Consider the following 22,742-nt stretch of genomic DNA (forward strand, 5'->3'; position numbering starts at 1 on the left):
TATATTTGTGTTTTTTTTCTCCATAACATATCGTGATTCTGCTGAAATTGTGTGAAATCAAAAGGAGTGTCCCGACTTCCAACTCGTCACGTGCTCCTCTAATGTTTTTATCTCAACACCCCGCCCCGTGCCCGTGCTATTGGTCAGCTCTACAAATACCCGTATCTGATTGGAAGACGAGGCTGTCGGTCACCAGTGTTGACGTGCAAACCAGGAACTCTGAATGGAAGAAGTGGTGTGTTGGCATTCTAGAGAAATTTGGCTCAAAGGGCAATATAATTGTGAGTTCTGTCGTCCCGCGTGTCCACATACAGCAGCCAGACGTTTGGTAATGCAGAAACACCTCTGCTAAGCGACACAGTCTCTCGATAAACAAGAAAAGTAAGTAAGTGTCTTCGTGAATGCGATGAATGAAGGCTGTGTGTAGTCCTCGACATCTCCACTGCGATGTTTATATCCACTGAATGATGTATCTGAGTCATATATCCCTTGTTCAAACGCTAACAAAGGAGAGGCTTCAAAGCGCATGAGTCCTGCAAGCGCCAGACTTTCTTCTTCACGGTCCGGACTGCAGAAGACAACAGCGCAGATATGCATGTAGTGGTCCTTTTCCCACGATGGTGACAGGCTGAAAGCGATACTGCGAAATTAAAGAGCACAGAAAACAAAACACCACGCTGTGTTATAAGAGTTACATGTCTTCACTCAGTTCCAGTAGTGAAGGAGGTATTCAGTATCCTTTATCATTTAGGTAAGGAAAAGTATTAATGCCACACTGTGAAAATACTAATTTAACTGAATTGGTTGGCTTAATACCATTAAAAGTAGACCTACTCAGTGCACAAAAGCAGTGAGTGTTGGCACAGTTGCTCACAGCCCATAGTGACCCCTTCACCAATATTACAAAATACAAATCATACAAAAAAATATTAAAAGGAAAAACACATTTGTGAAATGTTTAAGCATGAAAAAACGACAAGTTTGAGTTTATTCGGTCCACCTAGCTGAAGCTAAAGCAAAATCCTCCCTTAAAACTTAAGATAACTGTTCACTGAGTACTTCATTTCTATTCTGTGAATGCAGTCTGCTTCTTGGGTTTTTAGATATTTACAGTATTTTCCTAGACTGGAATTCGTGGTGTAACCATGTGCAAATAAAAAATGTATTTGTCACTTACTTTTCTCAATTACCTGGCATGGCACGGTGCACCTTGTTCAAGGCTACTGTGGCAAGCTTTACTGCACCAGGGATGAAACCTCAGCACACCACAAGACATTATTAAAAAAATACTTGCTAGATGTAGTTTAGGTCTCCAGTAATTGAAGTTATGACAAACTCTAGTAATGACTAGAAAGTAATAGTAGCCTTGTCATCTATGCATATAAGGCAAATTTTATCAGCCAGCAGTGCTCCAGTTACTGTGCTCAGATATTTTTTCTAGTAGTCAGCTATGTCTTTATACCCCACTGCTGCAAATGTGAAATATACTGTAACACATCTGTAGAAAATTTCAGAGTGGGAATGACCACAGGTGACGACAGGCTTCATATGTGCTGCTTATGGCAGTTTAGATATACATAATATTGTCATGTTACTGCACAGAACAACATGGCCGGAAAATCCGAGAGCCCGCCGTGTCCGACTGTAAACATTACACTTGGACAATTTCCTCTCTTCCTCTTTGTCCTCCTCTCGCTTCCTTTAATTTGCTGACTCTGGTATCCAGCAGCTAGGATACAATAGCTGTGCATACATCCTCGTCCTGTGCTGGCACCGGCAGTGTTTGAAATGTACATAGCTGAAAACAGTGTTTTGAGTGTAAGGTAAAACTCAGGTCTCCCAAGGCGGCAGTCTCCCATGAGAAGGCATCAGTCAGCACAAGCAGCCAGCCACGCTCCTTGAACATGCTAATTCAGTCTCTTTCCTCTATTCCCCGGCTGCACCTCAAGACTCTTCACCACTCCTGTTCTTCTAGGATGCACGTAGATACTTTTTCCCTCTCTGTTCTCCCCTGTGCACACCTGCTTATACATTTCTTTCCCTGTCACACTTAGAAGTGCTTTTTAAAAAAAAACCTCTTATTATCATTACACCAGCAGGACGTGGTAGATATTGAGCGTTATCTGTCAAAGCATATCGTGCATATCTTTCAAATCCCTCAGGCAGAGAACGGGCCTCTTCAGTATCATCAGAAAGCACAGGCCTGCCCCTTGACTCATACTCGCTTTTTCCACTATTTTAAACAGAAGGCTACAATATTGATTGATGCAGTGTGTTGTTAGGGAGCCTGTCTGGAATTTAGAGCAGAGTGCTCACTGAGAAACAAACGTCTGGGATGGACGCAAGAAACACACACTGAGTTTTAGCTCGTTGTGAAGAAAGGTGTGACACAGCTGTACAAGCCCTGTAGACTGGCATTTATTCTGTTCCTCAACCACAGTCGCGCACTTCGATACTTACAAGTTGAGCCTAAGGAAACTGTATAATTCCTCGCTCTTTTTCTTCATATCTTCCATGTGAGCTGTCAGGGTAATCAAAGAGAGCTCATGGTGTGAAGGGAAATGGTGTTCGACTAAATGAGATGGATAGGAAGTGCACATACTGTGAAAGTAACACACATGGAAGGTGGTGAGAATTAATTTAATTATGTCTAGCAGATGTATGTGAAAGATAAACCATCTGCCTGATCAAAACTGACTACTCTTCACCATATATGATTGTGTATTAACTTAAATCCTTCCTGCCGATTTCACACGTTATCTCAGGCTACAGTAGCGGGAATGGAGCTATATCCGTATTTGATTAAACTAAATGATCAGGTGTAACATTGAGACGCAGCTGTAAACTTCTCTCGCTCAGAGGGCTGTTTTTCTGCTCGTTTCTCCTCAGGCTGAAGGAGGAGGATGGGGAGGAAGGATGCCAGTGCGACTGGATTACCGGTTGATCAGTACCGAAAACAGATCGGTGAGTCTTTATTCATCCAGTTGCTGCTTAATTAATTCATTGATCCATGTTAAATCAGTCAGCTGAAATCAAATGAAGTAACAATATCCTGCATTGTCAGTTGATTTGATGTTTTGACACTTGTTCGAGGCCGAGCAAAAGAAATGCTTAGATAAAATGCGTTTACTTGACTCTTGGGGCTTTTTCGGTAAATTAAGTGTTTTGTACACTAAATGATTGATAGCGTAATCAAAAACATAATCAATGTATTAACTGACAGTTAAAACAATAAGTTCAGTAAATTGGTTCATGATGCTTTTTGACAGTTAAGATTGGTCTTTGGCTTGTTGTGCAACTACATGTCAACCAAAATCATAACTCATTGCTTGATGGGGGGAAATTGTACCACAACACAGTAATCAGCTCCGTGTCCTTTCACATAAACAAGCTAATGTCACACCCAGTAAATTGCACATGATGCTTGTGTTGCAGTGAGCAGTTCTGGGATCATTTCACATACTGGCAAACTGCAGACCAGCCCAACTCTTTGCAAGCATAATCTCTTTGCACAGTCCTGGAAACATTTCCGGTTTGTCCTGCATTGAAAAGTAACCAGACTCACTGGATTAGAACCAGTGTACGAGCTGTGGAAGTAATTACGTTTAGAGACGAACAAGCGGCGTCTAAGGTCACATTACTGACGGACAGTGAATTCCACGCTTCATGTCAGAAGCTGTTCTGTCAAAGCTGAATACCACTCTAATCCTGCGGTATTTTATTTCCCCATCTCTCCTCTTACATCACAAAGGCCTAACTAAGGCAATATGGTCGGTATCAATCAAAAGTTTGGTCCCCTTCAGCATGTCAGCTGTGGTTGCTTGAAGATCACAGCTCATATCATGTCTTTTTGTTTTTGTTTTCCTCTTGTGGAGCAAAACCAAGAGGTTGCCAATGGCAAAGCTGAATAATTGCGAGCAGCTATGACTGATGGAAACACAAAGGAAAGCTCTGTTCTCCTCATAGGCTTAAGGATTTTACTTCAAACCCAAGGCTTATTGTGCACATGAAATGTGACTGAGTAGTCTTCCTCGACACAAAAGGCAGCCAATCTCGGATCCAAAGAAGAAGAAGAAAGAAGATTTTTGCACCAAATGGTATGAGGCTCTTACTGAAGACCTGGTCTTGGTCTTGGTCTTGATCCAAGGGTATCTAGGAACATATGTAAGAGCTGAAATAAGTGAGACTAAGGAGAGAACGAGTTCCTTTGTAGAGATGGCAACAGTCACAGCTGTCAAAGATGAGCTGAAGAGAGTGACGCAATCCAGAAGACGAGTTATAAAACTAGCAGGGCACCCTGGATTACCAGGTAAAAAAAAAATCCATGGTGTCTCCACACAGGAGACCTCTGGCTATGGGTCTAAGAACCAGGTTCTTTGCAGTAGTGCTCCTCTCATGTCTCATGATTGCGTTGACTTGCTCAGATCTTGTCGATTCGGTCATTTTTCCTTGACTTCTGACTTCAAGCGTTGTCAAAAATGGCCGAGATCAGCCGGCGGGAACACATTCAGTGCAACCGTACCTGCTGAAATCAGGCCATTATAATTCATACTTTGGCTAAGACCACCTGTTTGACAGATTTCTTCTGTCAGGAGAACAAGAGCAATTCGTCCCATCAGTCAGAACATGGTGATTCAGTGACAGCGTCCAGAAGAGTGCAGTTATAAAACTAGTAAGACACCTTGGATTACGATGATTCCTGTTCACCCCGTTTCTCGTTTTCATCACCTATATATTTATATAGATTTCTGTCTTCAAAACATCACACCCCTCTGGTTTTTTCTTTTGATTAAAATGTTCTGTACTCCCCCCCCCCATAAGATGTGTCAACTATGGTGTTGTTCCTTCCTCCCTGTGGATGGTTGTTGCCACCTGCTGATTCACATCCTCTGGTTATTCCACATTTTATATTTCCTGGTATTGCTTTTATGTTAACAGGACTCGAGGCATGGTCTCTCAAGCTCAGTGTTAATTCTAGACGATGAAAATGTGACACCATAGCCTGTTGAGAAATTGTCTTGTTCACTTCACTTTGCTATAAGGGCTGCAGTCTCATAATGCAGCATGACAGTCATATATATTTTCATGGTGGTCAGAAGCATAGGATTATTTAGCCCACAGATATCCTTTAACCATCTGCTTTTGTAGAAAACCCGGCATGTTCAACAAATGAGAGACAGACATAACAAGCTCATCTCCCACTGTCACATCCCACACCAAGTCTTGTTTTTTTTTTCCTTCCCGTTTAATGTTTTGTTTCTCAGGACATCTCATCAATTGGAAAACATGTAACACAGGTGCTGGGGACGCTCTGGTCCTCTCTCTGCCTCCTTCCAACCCCTCAATTTCTACCGTTTTTCCTTCAGTTTGAAAAGAATGGCCATCGGGCATTTTCTTTAAACCACTGTTTAACAGAAAAGGTGGAAAACAGAGAGGGGGGAGAAGACCTAGGAGAGGAAAATGAAATCTTCAGAGATAGCATGGGGCTGGGTCTTTTGAGAGCTGGAAAGGGCCACACGTGGTAATTTGAATTCGTAATAGGGTTCGTTATTCATGGAACATCAGCAGTAGTCCAGGCTGGTTGTTGAGCTGTACCATCATCTCTGCTGGAGTGCTTTTGTCATGTCAGATGGCCATCAAAGGGCCACTGTTGACACTCTCTTTTAAATACCATTATTAAGCCTGTTATAATTGACTGTGCCAAGCTGCCCTCAGGAGAGGTAAAGCTATAGTGTTCTTACACGAAGTGCAAGTGGTCAAGTAATGATTGCTGTTGCAGTTGTCGCCTTGTGTAAAGACACTCAAAAATTACTGACTTATTTCAAACCGTAAAGTAGATTAAACCTACAAAATCAGACCTCCTTCAATTAAATGTGAGAAATCGATAACAAAGTATCATTTTCTTCTTCTCAAAAATCATCATTTAGTTGTCGTATGTGCCTTTGGTGCACATCTCACATGGAGGGCTAGATTTTGCCTCCCCTCTCCTCGCCACACATGATGCAAAGGACAAGGCATGGATATCTCCCATGCGTCTGGCGTCAGCCCTCCAGTTCCACTGCCATGCACCCTGGCAGACGCCAGCGATCCGCACCATGCGGTCACTGACTATTTGGCCGCCGTGCCACATAGACACACAGAAGCGAAGCAAACTATGAGGAACTGTCAGACACGCTGTCAGTCTGTTGCCCCAGTTGTCCCAGAGCTCTCAGAGAGTTCTGGACGGCGGTCTGTCTGTCCAGATCGCTCTGCGTGTCGTGCATATGCAGGACGCCACAGACGCAAACACACAAACACACACACACACACACACACACACACACACACACACACACACACACACACACACACACACACACACACACACACACACACACACACACACACACACACACACATGCTAGAGTTCTCAGGTGGGTTTGTGTTTGTCTTGATGCACCCGTGTGCTTGTTTGTTGTAATTTTGCCTTCATGACCACTGGTGTGCTGTAGCTTTTTAGACATTGCAGTTTGGCCTGGAGTTTCTGTAGACCGACAGCGTTATTGCTCACATCTGTGAATGTTAACGTAGTATTTCTTTGCACAGTAAGGGCTTTTTTCCTTCTTCTTCTTCTGCAGACCTCAAGTCACATATCTGCATGCAGCAGAGACGCACCGGTCTTTTTGCCATGCTTGAAACATGGCACAATATAAATAGAAGCAAATCAATGAACACGTGGCATTAAAATTAATTACCACATTGTTTGCTCCTGTGAAAACATGTGGCTATTTCATTCAAACCTGCTGATTCACTGATTTTCAACTAGGGACGAAATTTAATGCGAGCACACGTTCACATGCCGTTCTAATGCTGCACGTGTCAGACCAACAGAGCTAGAGGTGCTTTTGCAGTGTGTGGTGCACTGGGTTGGTAATGCTGCTTTGAGGAGCAGCTTGTTTTTGCAGTAGCTGATTTCAGATTTGCACAATTGATTGACACATGGAAACATGGAGAGAGATATAAACAAGAAGGCACCGACTTGGAAAACAGCTAATACAACAGTGGGTGTCTCAGAGATGTGATTTTTTTTTTTTTTTTTTAATATATGTTTATTAAATTTTCAGGAGATAAAACAAGAACATATATAACAAAACAAACAAGCAAACATACATACATTTGGCTCACATACACATTAAAATTCAAATTTATACAGGCAAGAGAGATTCAGGAGTCATTTCCCACTCAAAGAAACAAACAAATAAGTAATGATCAGAGAGAGGTACATAGAAACACAAATACATCAACCAAACGGCGAGGTGTCATTTGTGAGGCAGAGCATTCCAGAGATGTGATTCTGGTGGGTCAGCTTTTTATTTACTGCTAATAGTGACATAGATTTTCATGTCAAATGATGAAGCAGCAGTTTTTTATGATGAGTGACCATGATCAGTATCATGAGGTTACTTTTTGTGTGTTCAATAAACTAATGCATTTTTCTATCCAGGAATCATGACGTGGCATGAAGCGAGGGGTGGTTGTACCATGACACTGTCAAAGACGGTTTCCTGCCTGTCAACCCCATCAGAATATTAACTTTGCGTAAAGGGATACTTGAGTCTCTGTACAGAGTACTGTAACCCCTTCATGCAGGGCGTTTCTGCCATGAAATGAGGCAAAGGTGCTCCAGAACCTCAGCTGTGACTTACTGAACCCAGATCCCAAATTCTATGTAGTTTTTTTTATATTGACAAAATATTTCATGTCGGTGACACTTTTCCACACAACCAACACTCTAGAGCAGAATCAGATGGGTATGACGACAATGAGTAATTCATAAGGGCCACTAAATGTTATCTAAATGCTTTCAGCATCTGTTCCACTCGCACTGAAAGAAGCCACTGACGCATTCAGGCAAAAGTCAGTAGTTAACAGGGAAACTAATTGATCTGTAACAGTGGTACTCTTGACTCCATCATCTGTCTCCTCTGCCTGAAGCACTTGTCCTGCACTGTGTTTTGTCTTCTTGCTGCTTCCTGCTGGTACAGTCATGTACTATGAGTTTTGCTTTTAAGCCATCATCCATGTTGCCTCTTCGCTTTGCGCCCCTTTTGAGTATTCCACTGCTGCAGCTACAGTAAGCAGGGATGCATTCAGGCAGCCTCTTGATGTAGTTTTCATTAATACTGATGTGGCCAGGCTTCGGTAAAGGTGGCACAGAATCAATGAGTATATACGGCAGCAATAAATAAGGTTTTTTTTGTTTCTTTTCATTCAGACAAACTGCGATACGCTAAGATGTCTACGTCTCTTCAAGCTTCACTTTAATGGACAATTTGTGTGACACACAAATCACATACCTTTCACCCCCTCCTCCACCTGTGATTGAGCACTCAGTCACATGTGGCTAATTTTAGCTAATACCCCCTACCTGTCTCGTTATGCTAAGCAGAACAATAGCTGAAGATAAAAACTCATTTCTCCGCAGTCTTAATCAGACACCATTTGCAGGTAAGTGCAACAGCAAACGAGCGAGGAAAAAGCACCGAACGTACATCTAAGGGAATGTACAGTAAGTGGTGTGGAGGGGAGAGAGGGCCACTTTCACTTTTCTCTTGTCCTCTTGACATGAAATCAGTGATGACTTCAATGAAAGGCACACTTAGGGAAGCCTCTCAGCAGGGACTCTGGGCTGTCTAATGTTCCTCAGAGTCTCGGCATTGTCGTTGCTGTTCAGGAGGACAGTAAAGCCTTTTCACTGTGGCAGGCAGAAGCAGGGAGTGATGGGAGGACGGCGTGTAGCCCAGCGCAGGTAGATAATTGGTGACAGAAAGTGTCTACATTGCTGGTGCAACAAGGGGAACAGCAGTGACAAATAGGAGTGCTCATAAGCCCAATGCAATATCGTCTGATTGTGTTTGTGTGTGTGTGCGTGCGCGCGCGCACAGTCCACGCAGACAAACCGCAGGAGTAATGCAGCATGAGGCTTTAAGGACTACGCCACTGTAATACAGCATTACAGTACCTTACCCAGCCTTGTGTAATTCTCTGGCATTTCTGCTTCTTGGTGTAATTATTTCGATTTTACTCCAGTTTAAGTATTGATTCTCACCAGATGGTCATGGGTGTATTGGGTTGTGATGGATTTTTGCATATAAATGTAATTTCTCCATGTGGACCTGGAGCAAGTTTAGCACCATGAATGAGAGAAGGTAGCAGTTTGTGGGAGATGTTGTAAATGCTGAAAAAGGTTCTACCTTTACATTTAGACCCCAGCTTGAGGGGACGCAGATAGCCAGACAAAGCGAACTGGCATCAAAACAGGAAGTGCAGCTTGTGCAATTGTGGCTTCAGTTTTAGCTACAAGTGTGCACCGTTTTTCTTAACTGGGTACAGGACAGGAACAGGACAAGGGAAACCTTGTTTGCACATTTGATTATTGTTTCTGTATACGAGGAATGCATTTCCCAAATATCCAGGATAAGAGAAAATGTTATAGTATATATAAATAAATGATGGTGATATTTAAAAGCCAGTGAAATGAGATAGTCTCAATGGAGTTTCTGCAAAAGATTATCTCACAGGGCTGAAGCAAATCTGAGCAATTTTCACGTGTCAAGTTTAAATTAGACGATGTTCGCCATTGATCGATAGCCAGTTAACTGTCAGTCAGAAAGCTCATTAGCTTGGAGAGCTTTTTCCCCCTCTCAGTGACTCTTTATTAAATGTCATCATGTGCAATCCTCAGAACAAAATGGGGGTAAACAGATCAGTACACGGAAAATAGATGATTGTGACCTACTAGCATGGCTGGTGTGTCCGTGGTTAGCTTGCCAGCTGCTGTAGTTTTGCTACTAGCCCTGCTGTTACATGCAAGATAAGATAATTGCCATATAAATATTTCATTTTTTGCACATTCCACAGTCTATTTGGAAACTGTAATTGTTTTCCCTTTGATATGGGATTTGTAGCATGTGATGTAACTTCCTGTAGTCTTACATGATCACAACCAGCCGTCTGAAAGTCCCTGCACAATTTTTCTGTGAATGGTGAGCAACCTGAGGTGCCCTCCAGTCAAATTTCCCCCTTCTCCACTTTCTGACAAGTGGAGGAGACATCCAGTGGCCCTCCTAATGAATTCCCACTAGCTCACTGTCTGCTACTGGCAACATGCTCCCCATTTCTATTAGCCCTCCACTGAGTCTGAGGGAGGTGGAGGAGGAGTGTGAGGCTAGGAGGGATGGAGAAAGAGAGCCGAGTGAAAAAGAAGTAGAGCGAGCGAGCGAGGGAACGGGTTGAAAAAGCGAAAGCCATGCTAATGATCATCTCCTCTCTCCTCCATGGCTGTCCCCAGAGGAGGAGAACCTCTGCTCCCCACGCTGCGGCACGACGCAGCTCTGTTTGTTTTCAGGATCACACCGTGCACACACTCCTCCTTTCTTTTCCTTTCTCGTGAGCTCTTTTTCACTCTTTTCTCTCCCACAACCTCTCCAGATGGATGTGGATGTTTTCTGTCCTCTCCTTGCTGCTTCTCTTGTTCTCTCTTTCGATGTAAATGAGGCTTAATTGGCTGGGAGTAAAAACTCCAAGCGGCCTCTGCATGTCACATCAGCAACAGAGAAAACCTTGAAGCTGACCCGGGGGCTTCACGCACACACACACACACACACACACACACACACACACACACACACACACACACACACACACACACACACACACACACACACATTCCTCTATACCACTCTCAATTTAAACTAATCCTAATCTTAGATTTGACCATGAACTACATTTCTAAACAACATCTTTAAGGACTCATTAATATGTCCACAGTCCAAACTGGTTCTCACAGAGATAGAAGTACTGGACCTCTCTCTCTCTCTCTCTCTCTCTCTCTCTCTCTCTCTCTCTCTCTCTCTCTCTCTCTCACACGCACACAAACACACTGTTCAGCAAGCTGTTGCCTTTCCACCCTATTGTTAGCAAAGTTCTTTTTCCTGCAGTGTGTTGTTTCTAATTAGACCAAAACAGCCGGTTCTGCCTCATGTGAAGGCGCGCGCGCGCACACACACACACACACACACACACATAGACACACATGCTTTGCCAGGTGGCTGGTTTGCCCACAATACTCACCCATGAGAGTTGAACCCAAGGGACGTCAAACAAGCACAGGTGAGCTGTGTGCAGCTCAGGCCACAAAGGATTCTTTGTATTTTGGACGCATGTAACGTGTGGCTAAATGAAATTGTAGAAATGGTTAAATTTCAATGATACATTTCACCTTTTTTTCTCACGTGTCTCATTTTGTTAACTGTGTGATCACTGTGACATTACATTTTACAGTAGAGGTCAGTAGTCACATGACTTGCAGAAAAGGTTGGACATTTTGGGACAAGTGCATAGAGTTAGCTAAAGCGATCAATACATCATATCTGTTACATACTGAACTACATGTTATGTATTGTTTGTTTAATCTTTGCAAAAAACTGACTGTGTAAAAGTAAGAAGTTGTGGTTTCCAGGGACGCACGATGAGGGCTCTGCTTACATGGAAACAATCAGTGAAACCTGTTGTTCAAAATGATGATTTTCCAGTCGTTTGATTGGTGTGCCCAACTTGTTTTCTCTCTTTCAGGTAAGCAGGACTATAAAAAGACAAAGTCAGTCCTAAAGGCCACGCGGCTGAAAGCCGAAGCAAAGAAGAATTCCTCTGGATTGAGGGTGAGACTGGCCTGGACCTCCTGTCTCTTCTATATCTACATGTCCTCCACTATTTCCTCTTGGCCCATCTGTGATTCTGCTCGTCTGTCTGCCTGCCAACCATCTTCTTTCCATTTGTCTGTCTGTCCGCCTGCCAGCCACCTTCTTTCCATTTGTCTGTCTGCCTGCGTATTTGAGAGCGTGTCTCACCAGATCACTTTTCATATCCCAGACTCGTAGCTCTCGTACAACTTACCGTTGGTCTTTGGGGAATGCAATAATATCTATCAACCTGAAATGAAGTGTTGAAAACCATCGTTAGGAAAAGGACAGAATGGGAGAGTCTGCGGAATAAAGTTTACGATACTCTCCCGTGCATACAAAGAAGAGACTTAACAGTGTTTCAACACAATACCTGGAAGGATTTAAATGGTAAAGGAGCAATGGAAAGGGACAAAAGTGAGAGAGACGTAGGAAATATAACAAGCAGAGAGGAAAAATACAATGAAGCGATAAGGTAGAGTTGGGGAATGTGAACGTAAAGGGAGGCGAGGGTGTTGCTCGGATAGAAAAGTGCATCTTTCTCTGTTGCTTTGTCACGCTGCAGCGATTAGGAGCTGTTGTGCAGGCAAAGATGGATGACTCCACGTTTATCACTCTGGCAAACGTGGCGCCGCTGTTTATGCTTTTCCTCAATCAGTTGGCTTCCCAATAAACAGTTTTACTATTTCAAGGTTTCTCCATATAGAGTCAGCCCTTGCCAGTGAAATAGCTTGTGAATTCTACCGTCATAGGTTTTTTAAATCCCCTTTGAAATTTGAAATACCATCAGATTAAATCAGGTCCTCAGTGATTTTTATAGCTGTTAAAAATTGGTTGTAAGAAAACATTCAGCGTTTTCTCTCTTTTTTTTTTTTTGCATGTTTATTTTCTTCCATTGCATTGAAAATTGGTTCTGTTTACACTACATCAAAAGCCAAAAGGATTCACTTCCTCATTAAGCTTCAGTTGGCACGTAGTACACAGAGATGAACAAATCATAGTGAGGATTAAACATCGGGTGAAATGGTCAGGTTTTAAAATATGCATCTCTTAGACACGCAAGGCCTCATTAAGCACGTCTTTAATCCAATTAGATTAGTCCATATCTTGAAATATTGATATTGCTTATGAATAATTCAGGTTTTTCACGCCCAAGACGAGGGGAATTTTCAGAGGTCGGATTAAAAATACCTCTGGGACGAGCATATTAAACTGACTTAGACCCTTTGGCCCCGGAGTTCGATTGAAATTCAGCCTAAATGTAAAGGATATTTGGTCACGCTTCCTTTCCCATCGAGTCCTTTTAGCGTTACATAAAGTTGTGATTTTTACGCCGCTCTGTGATGAGAGAAGAAAGCCCCCCATCTGCCTCTGAACCTGTGCTTTACAGCAATGATTTGGCTGCAGTTTTTAGAGGAATGTTGCTGTGTGAGGTATCTCTTCCTCCTTTCTTTCTCCCCCTCCTTGTTCTCTGTCCCTGGTTGAGATGCTGGTCTCAGATGCAGCTGGCATCTCAGAAGGGCCAGCAGACATGCGGGCACAGAGAATCTGGCAGCTGCCAGGGCAGGCTGTCTTGGGGCTGTCCTCGTAGCAGGGCAGTCTGGGTAAGTTGGCAGAGGAAAGGATGGAGAGGCTCAGAAAGAGAAATTGAGAGAGGGAGAACTTCTGTTCCCACAGCAGCGATCAGTTGTCTGCAGAAAACGTTGACCTCAGCCACTTGTTGTGTCCGTGTTCTCATACACGTGTCGAGTCACGGTGTGTTTACAGAAGTAGCTTGTTGATGCCGGGATGCTCGTGCAGACATATTTCCTGTCCAGATGCTTCAAACTCTGGGTGGCATGGGGTGAAGACGGCAGGAACGAAGAGACTGGCAGGAAGTCGGCTGCGGTCTCTCCTCAGTTTGCCCAGAGAAGAAGAAGAGGCGCCTTCGAAGCAGCTCCAGTATACTTGCTTGCGGCACAGAAAATAAACCTGCTGCCTTGTCTAATTGGCACACTAGCCTTCTGTTCAGTTCTGCACTGTTTTCCCTCGGTCTTATTTAGCTGCTGAGCCTAGAAAGTTGGGAAAAAATTGCTTATGGAATTGGCGGAGGATGAAGGCTACAGATAATGACTCTGGGTATCTTCCAGCTGTCATTTGTGGATGTATGTTGCGTGTATGTTTTCGTATTTATTTTGGGTCTTTGTGTAATTAATAATAATAATACCTATATTTATTAGCACCTTTCATACAAGAATTACAGTGCTTTAAAGAGCAGTTCTGATGAGCAGGCACAGTAAATATCAAGCACCGTCCAGTCATTGCTAATAAACTCTTAAAAGTATAAACTGTGAAGAATGCTGGACTGGAAACCTGATTCCAAACTGTAGCAGACCTTTGGATGTGTTTTCGGTGCTGGCTGTTGATGGGGCTCACTCAGACCTTCGAGGTTGTTAGGAGCGTTGACAGAGCTAAAGCATGCAGAACGGGGTTGCACCATGTATAAAAAGAGTTTCAGCCCGAGCATGGAGGTCAATTTTGATCACATATTTTCAGATTTTGGTTGTTCTTTCATTGAGAAAATATGCCAAACATTTGCAGGATCCGTCTTTCAACAGGATTGTTTTGTTTCTCTGTTTTATTGATTTTAACTGGAACATCATTCCATGTTTTTTACTGTTGGTCGGGTTGTTAATTTTTTCATTTCTGTTAGAAAGGTTTGCAATTATGTCCACTCATGATGTGATAAAAGGTTTGTTTCTGCACAGGACATGGTTAACACAACCTTAGCAAATAACCCCTGTTTTCCATTTTATTCCTTCTATTTGTTGTTAATTCCCATGAAAAGACTTCACCAATTTTCGCAACACTTAGTCAGACAGAGCAAGCAATTTTAACCTTTGGCTGTGCAACAATTCACTATTTTCTCAGACATAATGATGCAGCTGAAAAAAATAAATTGATTAATGAACGAACGTCTGGAAATAAGTAATTAATAATGAATGATGACTTGCAGCCCTGGAAGGATACAGCATGGATGTGTGTGAAAGTATGAAGGATTCAAGATGTGTTTGCTGATTACTGGACAAGAAAGTATTATGATGTCACCACCAAGCAGAAAAAAAAAAAAAAAAATTAGCAACCTTTATTTAACCAGTCATGAACGGCTGGTTATTTGTCACTGTGACACTTGCTTACCAACCGCAGCCCAAAATGCACCAACAGTTGTTTGTAGCTGGTGTCTAACTGCCGCCCACACACAGCCACAAACACACTGCATCTCTCCTGCTTGGCACGTAGGCGCATACAGACTGATGTACACGCACACACACAAACACACAAACAAACCCAGGAGGAGAATAAAAGGACCAGATGAGGGTATGTCTGCTGAGCTGTGGCTTGTCGCCAGGGTGACAGGGACCCAGCTCCCAGCATGCCGAGTGTGCTGCAGCTGCCGTCGGTGCTGAGAGAGCCACATGATGAAGATGATGATGTGCTTGGGCCCCATCCAGGGGTCTCCATCAGAATGTGGGCAGAGAGGCTGCGTGTGTGTGTGTGTGTGTGGGCGCACACAAATGTGTTTGTGAGACAAGGCAAGAGTCAACGCAGTGGGCCACTCTTCTTGAAAACAATGATCTCAATCAAGTGCAGGTGCTTCGTACAGCTCAAGTGTTTTCACCAAAACCCCTCCAGCTTGTTTTCATAGACAAGTCACTGTAACCAGCTGTTCTTTCTCTCTGAAACCTGAAGCAAAGAAAGAGGGGCGACAAAAACAACCGGATTGCAATGTCGTGGGCGCTTTTGTTTCAGCGAACGAAAGGCTCACCTGCGTCACGAGCACCAAATTTTTCTTTGCGATATGGTCGGCAGAATTCCAAACACTTCTCTCTGTCATGTTTTTCAAAGCTGCGAGAGACCACAAGAAAAAGCGGAAAACAATCAAGCCTCTGTGATTTGATAATGGTTCTCTTTTCTCAGAGGCACCGGCAAAATAGGAAAGTAAATCAAGCGGTGGGAGCCTGGCGGTTAATATATGAAACTAAAGTGCATGAAATTTAAAAGTTTTCCAATTAAGCAAGGACTTAAAGCTGTTTGCAGGCTGCTGGGATGTAGATAAATGTGGGCTGAGGCTAATGAAGACCAATGCCGCTGATGACTAGGCACTACAACATGTACACAGATAGCTGTGGATGCTGTAACGCCTTTTAATTGTCAACCCCCCCCTCCTTCGTCAGAGAGGAATTATTATTAGCCCGCCACCACCCCTCGTTTGCGCCGAGCCTTATCTCTTACTTGTTTTCCTTTTCGGTCTCACTCTTGTTTTTCATTTCTGCTTTTTTTTTTTTTTTTTTTCCTCTGCATTTTGGCCAGTGGGTTGAATTTGCCGTCCTCTTTGTGTGCGCGTGCTACGTATGGCAATGAACTGATGTTTTCTCAAATTGGCATTCATATTTTTCCCTTTGCTTCTGTTTTTGTGTATCTGTCATGGCTCTCTCTGTGTACTCGTCTCATTTGTTGCTTTCCCATTTGTCATTTTCCCTCACTGTAACCTTGCATCACCTCAGCCCGTCACTCGTGAATATGTGGCATAATGGCACATTAGGGGCTGATTTAGATCAACAGGGTTCAGATAATTTCATCTTAAAGAATCCACAAAGAAGAATAAGATGATAGATTTCTGCTAAAGCTGGAATCACGTGTCATGAGGGAGTTTTACAGTCATATGTTTCGCATTCATTCGTCACGTCACCTTTGTTGTCGTGGCCCAGTTTGGATGGAAAAACTAATTTCCATGTTCAAATCAAATATTTCTTTTTGAATAACCCCAATCAGACTGTACTCAGCTCTCTTTTAAAGCTCTCCAGTGTTGATTAGAAAGTTTGCTGCTAATGAGTTCTCTTGATAAAGAATAACTGGCATTGTTCAATACTCTGAGTGGCCCTAATGAAACTCCAGCTGATGAAGATTGTAATCGAGTGAGCACCACATAATGAACGAGCGCTCCAAATTCCCATTTTCAAGTTGAATGCCACTCCTCTGGAAAGCCTCAATTTGTTTGACAATTAACCAATAGAAAATCTAAAAAAAACCAACAAAAAACCAAGGAAGAAATAGGCCAATTTTGTTGAAGAAAGTTTAACTTCTCGGTAAAAGTGGCAGCAGTGCCGTGGAGGCTCTCTGCAGATCGAGTATAATCCTCCGGTCAGTGCCTGGTTTTTTTGAAACGTGATGCATTTTGAAAGGTTGTTTTCTTGCATGCAGTTTTACTTCACAGTACGTTTCTAATTATTCTCTTTGCATCAACAGAAAACCTGTAACAAATCAATGATTCAGTCTTCAGAAGGAAGTGATTTGCTTTCACGCTTTCCAAACTATGCAAACCCTCAATAAACAGTCTATCCAACGCTCGCTAAACCTAATACAACACGACATTTATCCGATAATAAATCACGTAATTCTGCTGCGGCATGTTTACCGTCAGTGTCACCTGACTCCTACTTTCATTTCATCAGGTAACGATTTCCCACAGTGAGTCTTTCTGTCATTAATGTGCAAATGGCTCCATCAGTTAGAACACCTACTGTGGGAGATCTGGTTTACTTTTAAAGAGTCTGAAACCATTTCCACACAAATGCAGGGAAATTTGAAAACACATCTGTTTGTCCGGCCCTCCATCAGCACTAAGCGTGTGTTTTCAAGTGCTGTAAACAAAGCTTTAAAAAAAAAAAAAAAAAAGCTCATCAGTATGGATAGCTTTAAAAACACCAGTGCTGGGCTGTTTTGTGGCTGTCTGTGCTTTTTCATGTATAATACACAATATGATAATTTCTCTGTTTTTATAATGGCCGCACGAGTATAATAATATTAGGATTTGATCAAAGTAGGATTGATTGAGTGCAGCAATTTAAGACTTACAGTTACAGTATAGTCAGTATTTGTTAGTGTGGACTCGTCAAACATGAGTCTGTATGGTGAGATCAGCTGTAATGAAACACAGAACAGGTGATTGTAAATAAAGTTAGGTGCAAAAGAAAAGCGTACCCTCCAAACAACAAGCAGTGTCAGAAGAAATAAAGAATGTAACACAGTGTTTTCCTGCTCCTGCCGTACTGCGGAGCAGGCTTAATTTTATTTGAACAGTTTACATCTTTGTATAAAAACAGATTTTTACATAAATGGCTGAGATGAAAGCGCGGTGATTGACAGCCCTGTAATTACATTTGTCTTTAAAAGCACATTCACAAATCACAGCTTAAATATTTCATATTTAGTTTTTTTTTTACTTTTCAAAACAAGCTAATAAATAGCATGTTCTTGCGCACAGAGTCGGGCTGGTGAGACGTCCATTAGGAGTGCAGCGAGTTTAGATGAAAAGGAAGACAACAGACTTGGCAAATATAGACATAACAACGCTGATAAATAAGCACAATAATTACAGAACCATGCAAACACGTTCAAACAAAGTGGAGCTGCTCCTGTGTGTAAATTCAGACGAGGGATGAGACATAGTTTTATAGAAGAACACCGTTCCTTAACAGCGTCTCTGGTTCCTCCTCAGGATGCGTTCCTGGTCATTGCAGCCATCCTCTTCTTTGTCCTCTGTGTTTACGCCTTCTTCTACCTCAACCTGAGCACCGAGATCAACCTGGATGTGGATGCAGATTAATAAGAGGAGGACGCTTTGTTGACATCGTTGATGACTCTACACTTCATCCAAGAGTGAATGCAGCCAGATTGCGGTGTCCTAGAAGCCCCATATGGAGTTTGGGACTGACGCTTTTGTGGTGATGAAGTGCTTCTTCAGGGGAAGTGACACGATGCATCAAATAACTCAAACATTCAGGCCATTTTTGAAATTTCCATCTACGCATTAACATTCCTATTTCCCTTCATTTTCTGCACAGGAGCACACAGTGGAAATGCAATCATTATTATACCGTCACTTATTTTACTTCAGTCTTCTTCTCTTTTTTTCCTGAGCCTCGATCTGAAGGCGCAGCTTTGATCACTGTTCACAGAAAAGGTCGGCGACCTCTTGTAAAACATTCTGAAAAAAACAACAACAACAAAAAAAATCTACATTCAGCAAAGCAAATGAACCTGTTTTCACACAAGTCTTCCAAACTGCAGTTGAGACGGAGCCCTGTTAATCATATTCTGTGGAGTCACGTCCCGCTGTTGGCTCCACTAATAGAAAAATGTAAATCTCCCGCTGAACCTCTCGTCACATCGAGACAAACACTTGCCTCACATTCCAGTGCACAAACCTCTCCTGCCGGATATCTGGAGATCACAAAGTGTGAGATTAGAATCCACAAAGCCCTCGTCCTGATTGAACATGTGTGCGGAATACAGAACAACACATTGTACCTGCCGCACATACATGCGGCGCGGAGGCAGACATCCACGGCATTAGCATCACAAATATGAGCCTCTGCTTTCATTTGAATGGAAATTACAGATATGAATGATGACTGAATGGAGGTGAGTCTGCATGTTACTCATAAGGAACACCTTGATAATTTGTGTGCATTGTTGTGATGTGTCTTTTTAGAAAGGAATGTGGAGGATTGTCAAAGCCTCTTTATCCCACTGCTTAAATCTTTGGCACTGCTAGGTGGAAAGACTGACCTTCCTTTAACCATTTCAGTCCAAGTGCTTCCACTGTTTGGTGATTCTTTGTTTGCAAAGGAGTGTAGAGTCAGGGGCTTTTATTTAGTCCCTTTTTGCTTTCTTTTTTTTGTTTGAAATTGCACTTTTTTTCACATTTTCCGTTCCATGTTTTTCTCGGCACACATCAACCGTAACCGTTGTCTGAAAGGTTTGATGCATTGTTTTGGAGATGACTCTTTTGTATTAGTGCAATGCTATAAAAGGACAATACCAAACACTCAAGAGACCTTGTGACGTCTTTCAGTCTTAACATCTTTTTCCCTCTGAGCCTCTTTTAAAAACAAGACTTGTGTCTGTCCCTCACTGTGTTTTCAGCGGCTGACATGATTCTGGAAATGTGAAACCGATTTTGAGGTTTCAGTTTCTCCCTTTTTTTTCCCGCTTTTCTCCCATGACCTACTGACCTGTTGTAAAAAGACTACATATCCGAGGAACCATTATGATAAGCATGCGCCCGCAGCCTCCCCCAACGGCTTTTATTTGGCCTTGGTGCATCCAGACCCCCTCCTCCACTGCTGTGAATCACTCACATGTGTAACAATAGAGATCCCAAACTAAAAGACCTTCATACATGACACCTGCTATCTAAAAGGTCACCATTACCAACTACGAGAGCTCTGACATCAGCACAATGGAAAAGGATCAGGCAGCACAACCTCTTTATTCAGACCCATGTTTGGCAAGTTGAGATGCAAGCCGTTTTCCACAATAGTATGATGGTTAGTGCTATGATTGAATTGGCTTGTATGGTATATAAACATTTTTACAGTTTGCTTTGTCATTGTGATTCAGTTATGAGATGCTGCATGATGTGTTATGAATGACTTTTCTGGATAATTTTTGTTGAATGGCTTTTTAAATCATGTGTCTCTTTGTAAGGAAGCATAAATTATGCATAATGTGACTGAAGATTAAAGGACCTTTCGACAAATTTATTTGAATGAATGTTATTAAATTTGCGTTAAGCTTCTGGCTGCATGACATTAGAGAAAATTAGCATGTTGTATAAATTTCTGGGTTTTCAACTTTTAAAACTGAACCCTTTAAGGTAACAACTCTAATGTAGATAGAAAAGGTATCATGATTATCAACAGCCAGCTGTATCACATCATTAATGCTAAGCATTATTACTGTAACTGTAAATGTTGAGTAATATAAAGGGTTGCATGTCAAACAATAGGAGCTGATTAGGCAGCGTGTACTTTAAATAACACCTTGACATTATCTTTACCAGTAATGTTTTATACCTCTTCATCCCTGCAGGTTTATATTTAGCTGTTAAAAGCAGGTGTAGTCGTTACTTTGAGTCTTAAAAGTTAATGAATAAAAAAATCCTACCATTGGTTTACTTTTATGGGGTATAAGCTTGCCATTATTTCTTGTAGGTCTCATCAATGCCAAGTCATAAACAGCAGTGCTCTATCAGTAATGGGTTATTAAACTGTATTGACTACAGTTATGCCTTCGTTAGCCTACTTGTCATGGCCTTGCCTTAATAAGAGCGAGGCTGCTTGTGCATCGACAAGTGTACCTGCAAGCGTGTTGACACAGGATTGACACTGTGGTGAGATGCTACAGCAGATATTCACCGTCGCTCTGGGCTTATACATTCACACTGCAGGCACAGGTGGGATGACATGACATAGTATGACACGCTATCTTTTATACATCAGGACCATGACCAGTTCAAACTGGAATCTGATATTGGACACATTTAAAAAAACAATGCAAACAGCCAAACCCCCAAAAACCAGATCTAAGCATTAAATCACTATTGAGCGTTAAGGCTTGCTGTGTGAACGTAGACACGAGTATGATGAGTACGCGTCATGTGACATGTCTCTGTTAATAGACGCCTTTTTCCTGATTTCTGCGCTGCAAGTCAGACACCTGAAATTAATCAGGCAGTAGCGCTCACTGTATGAACATTTAGCACAACCTTAACAGTTGAAGTGCTGAAGCCTTACCTACCATCCTGTGACAAATGAGCTAGACGCCACGCGCCCAAATCCTGCTCATTAGTCATGTGAGGCATGTCACCAAGAGTAATTATCCTTATGCCAAAACTTGCATATGCAACAACACACACTCACCCACACACACACAGTATGTAGCGCTGCTTCACTTTCCCACACTTTAGGCAAATGTTCTCATACATGTACGGCATGAATCATAATTATGACTGCTGGTGAGCCCGACACTGCACATTTAGAGCATGCTAGGTTTGGCTCTCATGGTATTTGCTTTAGACATGAACAAACACGTGCATTTTGTAACGTGACGTCATGTGAACGTAAATGTTCAGAGACCTCAGTGTACTGTTTTGTTTCTAAGATGGCATTTAACTCTGTTTTGGTGCCATTTTTGTGTGTGTGTGTGTGTGTGTGTGTGTGTGGGCATACAGAGGGCTTGTGCAGCCACCTTTCTCCTGAGTGTGTTCATATATGTGTGTGTGTGTGTGTTTTCAGTATTCAGCACTGTGCCTGTGGCCACGCTTCAGTGGAGCGCTCAGTCTCTCTGACGGACCGGTGAGAAGTGAGGAGGTCAGTCCCGCCAGGAGCTCATTTAGTCCCTATCTCTATCTCACACACACACACACACACACACACACACACACACACACACACACACACACACACACACACACACACACACACACACACACACACACACACACACACACACACACACACACACACTGTCTCTACAAGTCACTCTGACAGGGAGACTCATCGCTCCCTGTCTCTCTCCCTCACACACGTGCGCACGAACACACACTGCTGCGCTCCCATTAGGGAGATATAGTTAGAAGACGGGACTGATGATGCGTGTCACAAAGTACTACTGCTAGTCTCACACATAATGTCTCCTCCCTCTTTCTCTCCCCTCACCTTCCCCCTCTCATTGATTTGCCGCTTTACTGCATTTCTTTCACTGCTTCTGCAGCTTTGCTTAAAAATTAAAATACGTAGATTAATATCATGTTAGGGACTTCGGTGCATATAGTCAGAGGGTCGTAATGACAGAAGACATAAAAGCTAAAATTTCTGTTTCTCTCTGAGTGTTATTTGAATCCTGTAACTCATTATCTACTAACTTTTAATTGATATATTGTTCTTTGTGCTGCGAGTGATGTGGAATATTGTGTCATACAAATATGTGGTTGTTAGTTCTGCATTGGTTTTTATACAGTCTTTGTCCTACAAATGATCTTCCTGCAGCATTACCAGAACGCATGGAAAACAAACGTGCCCATGTCAACGCTGAACTTGACAGTAATACTTTGGTGTTTAATTCTCTGCCGACCTCTGTTGCCTGTGTGTCTGATATGAATGCATTAGCAGGATTGCACTGTGCGATGGATTAGAA

General features: G+C 42.5%; 1 protein-coding gene across 1 annotated transcript; it reads left to right on the forward strand.

The window, feature by feature from the left end:
- Positions 1-200: 200 nt before the first annotated feature.
- triqk (triple QxxK/R motif containing) lies at positions 201-20,725 on the forward strand. The gene is made up of 4 exons (XM_070984793.1): positions 201-381; positions 2,890-2,964; positions 11,614-11,699; positions 18,259-20,725. Exons 2-4 carry the CDS (start codon positions 2,904-2,906, stop codon positions 18,364-18,366), a joined length of 255 nt encoding a protein of 84 aa, XP_070840894.1. The 5' UTR covers positions 201-381; positions 2,890-2,903; the 3' UTR covers positions 18,367-20,725.
- Positions 20,726-22,742: the final 2,017 nt, after the last annotated feature.

Source organism: Chaetodon trifascialis, chromosome 17, assembly GCF_039877785.1.
Source record: "Chaetodon trifascialis isolate fChaTrf1 chromosome 17, fChaTrf1.hap1, whole genome shotgun sequence".
In the NCBI taxonomy this organism is placed as follows: Eukaryota; Metazoa; Chordata; class Actinopteri; order Chaetodontiformes; family Chaetodontidae; genus Chaetodon; species Chaetodon trifascialis.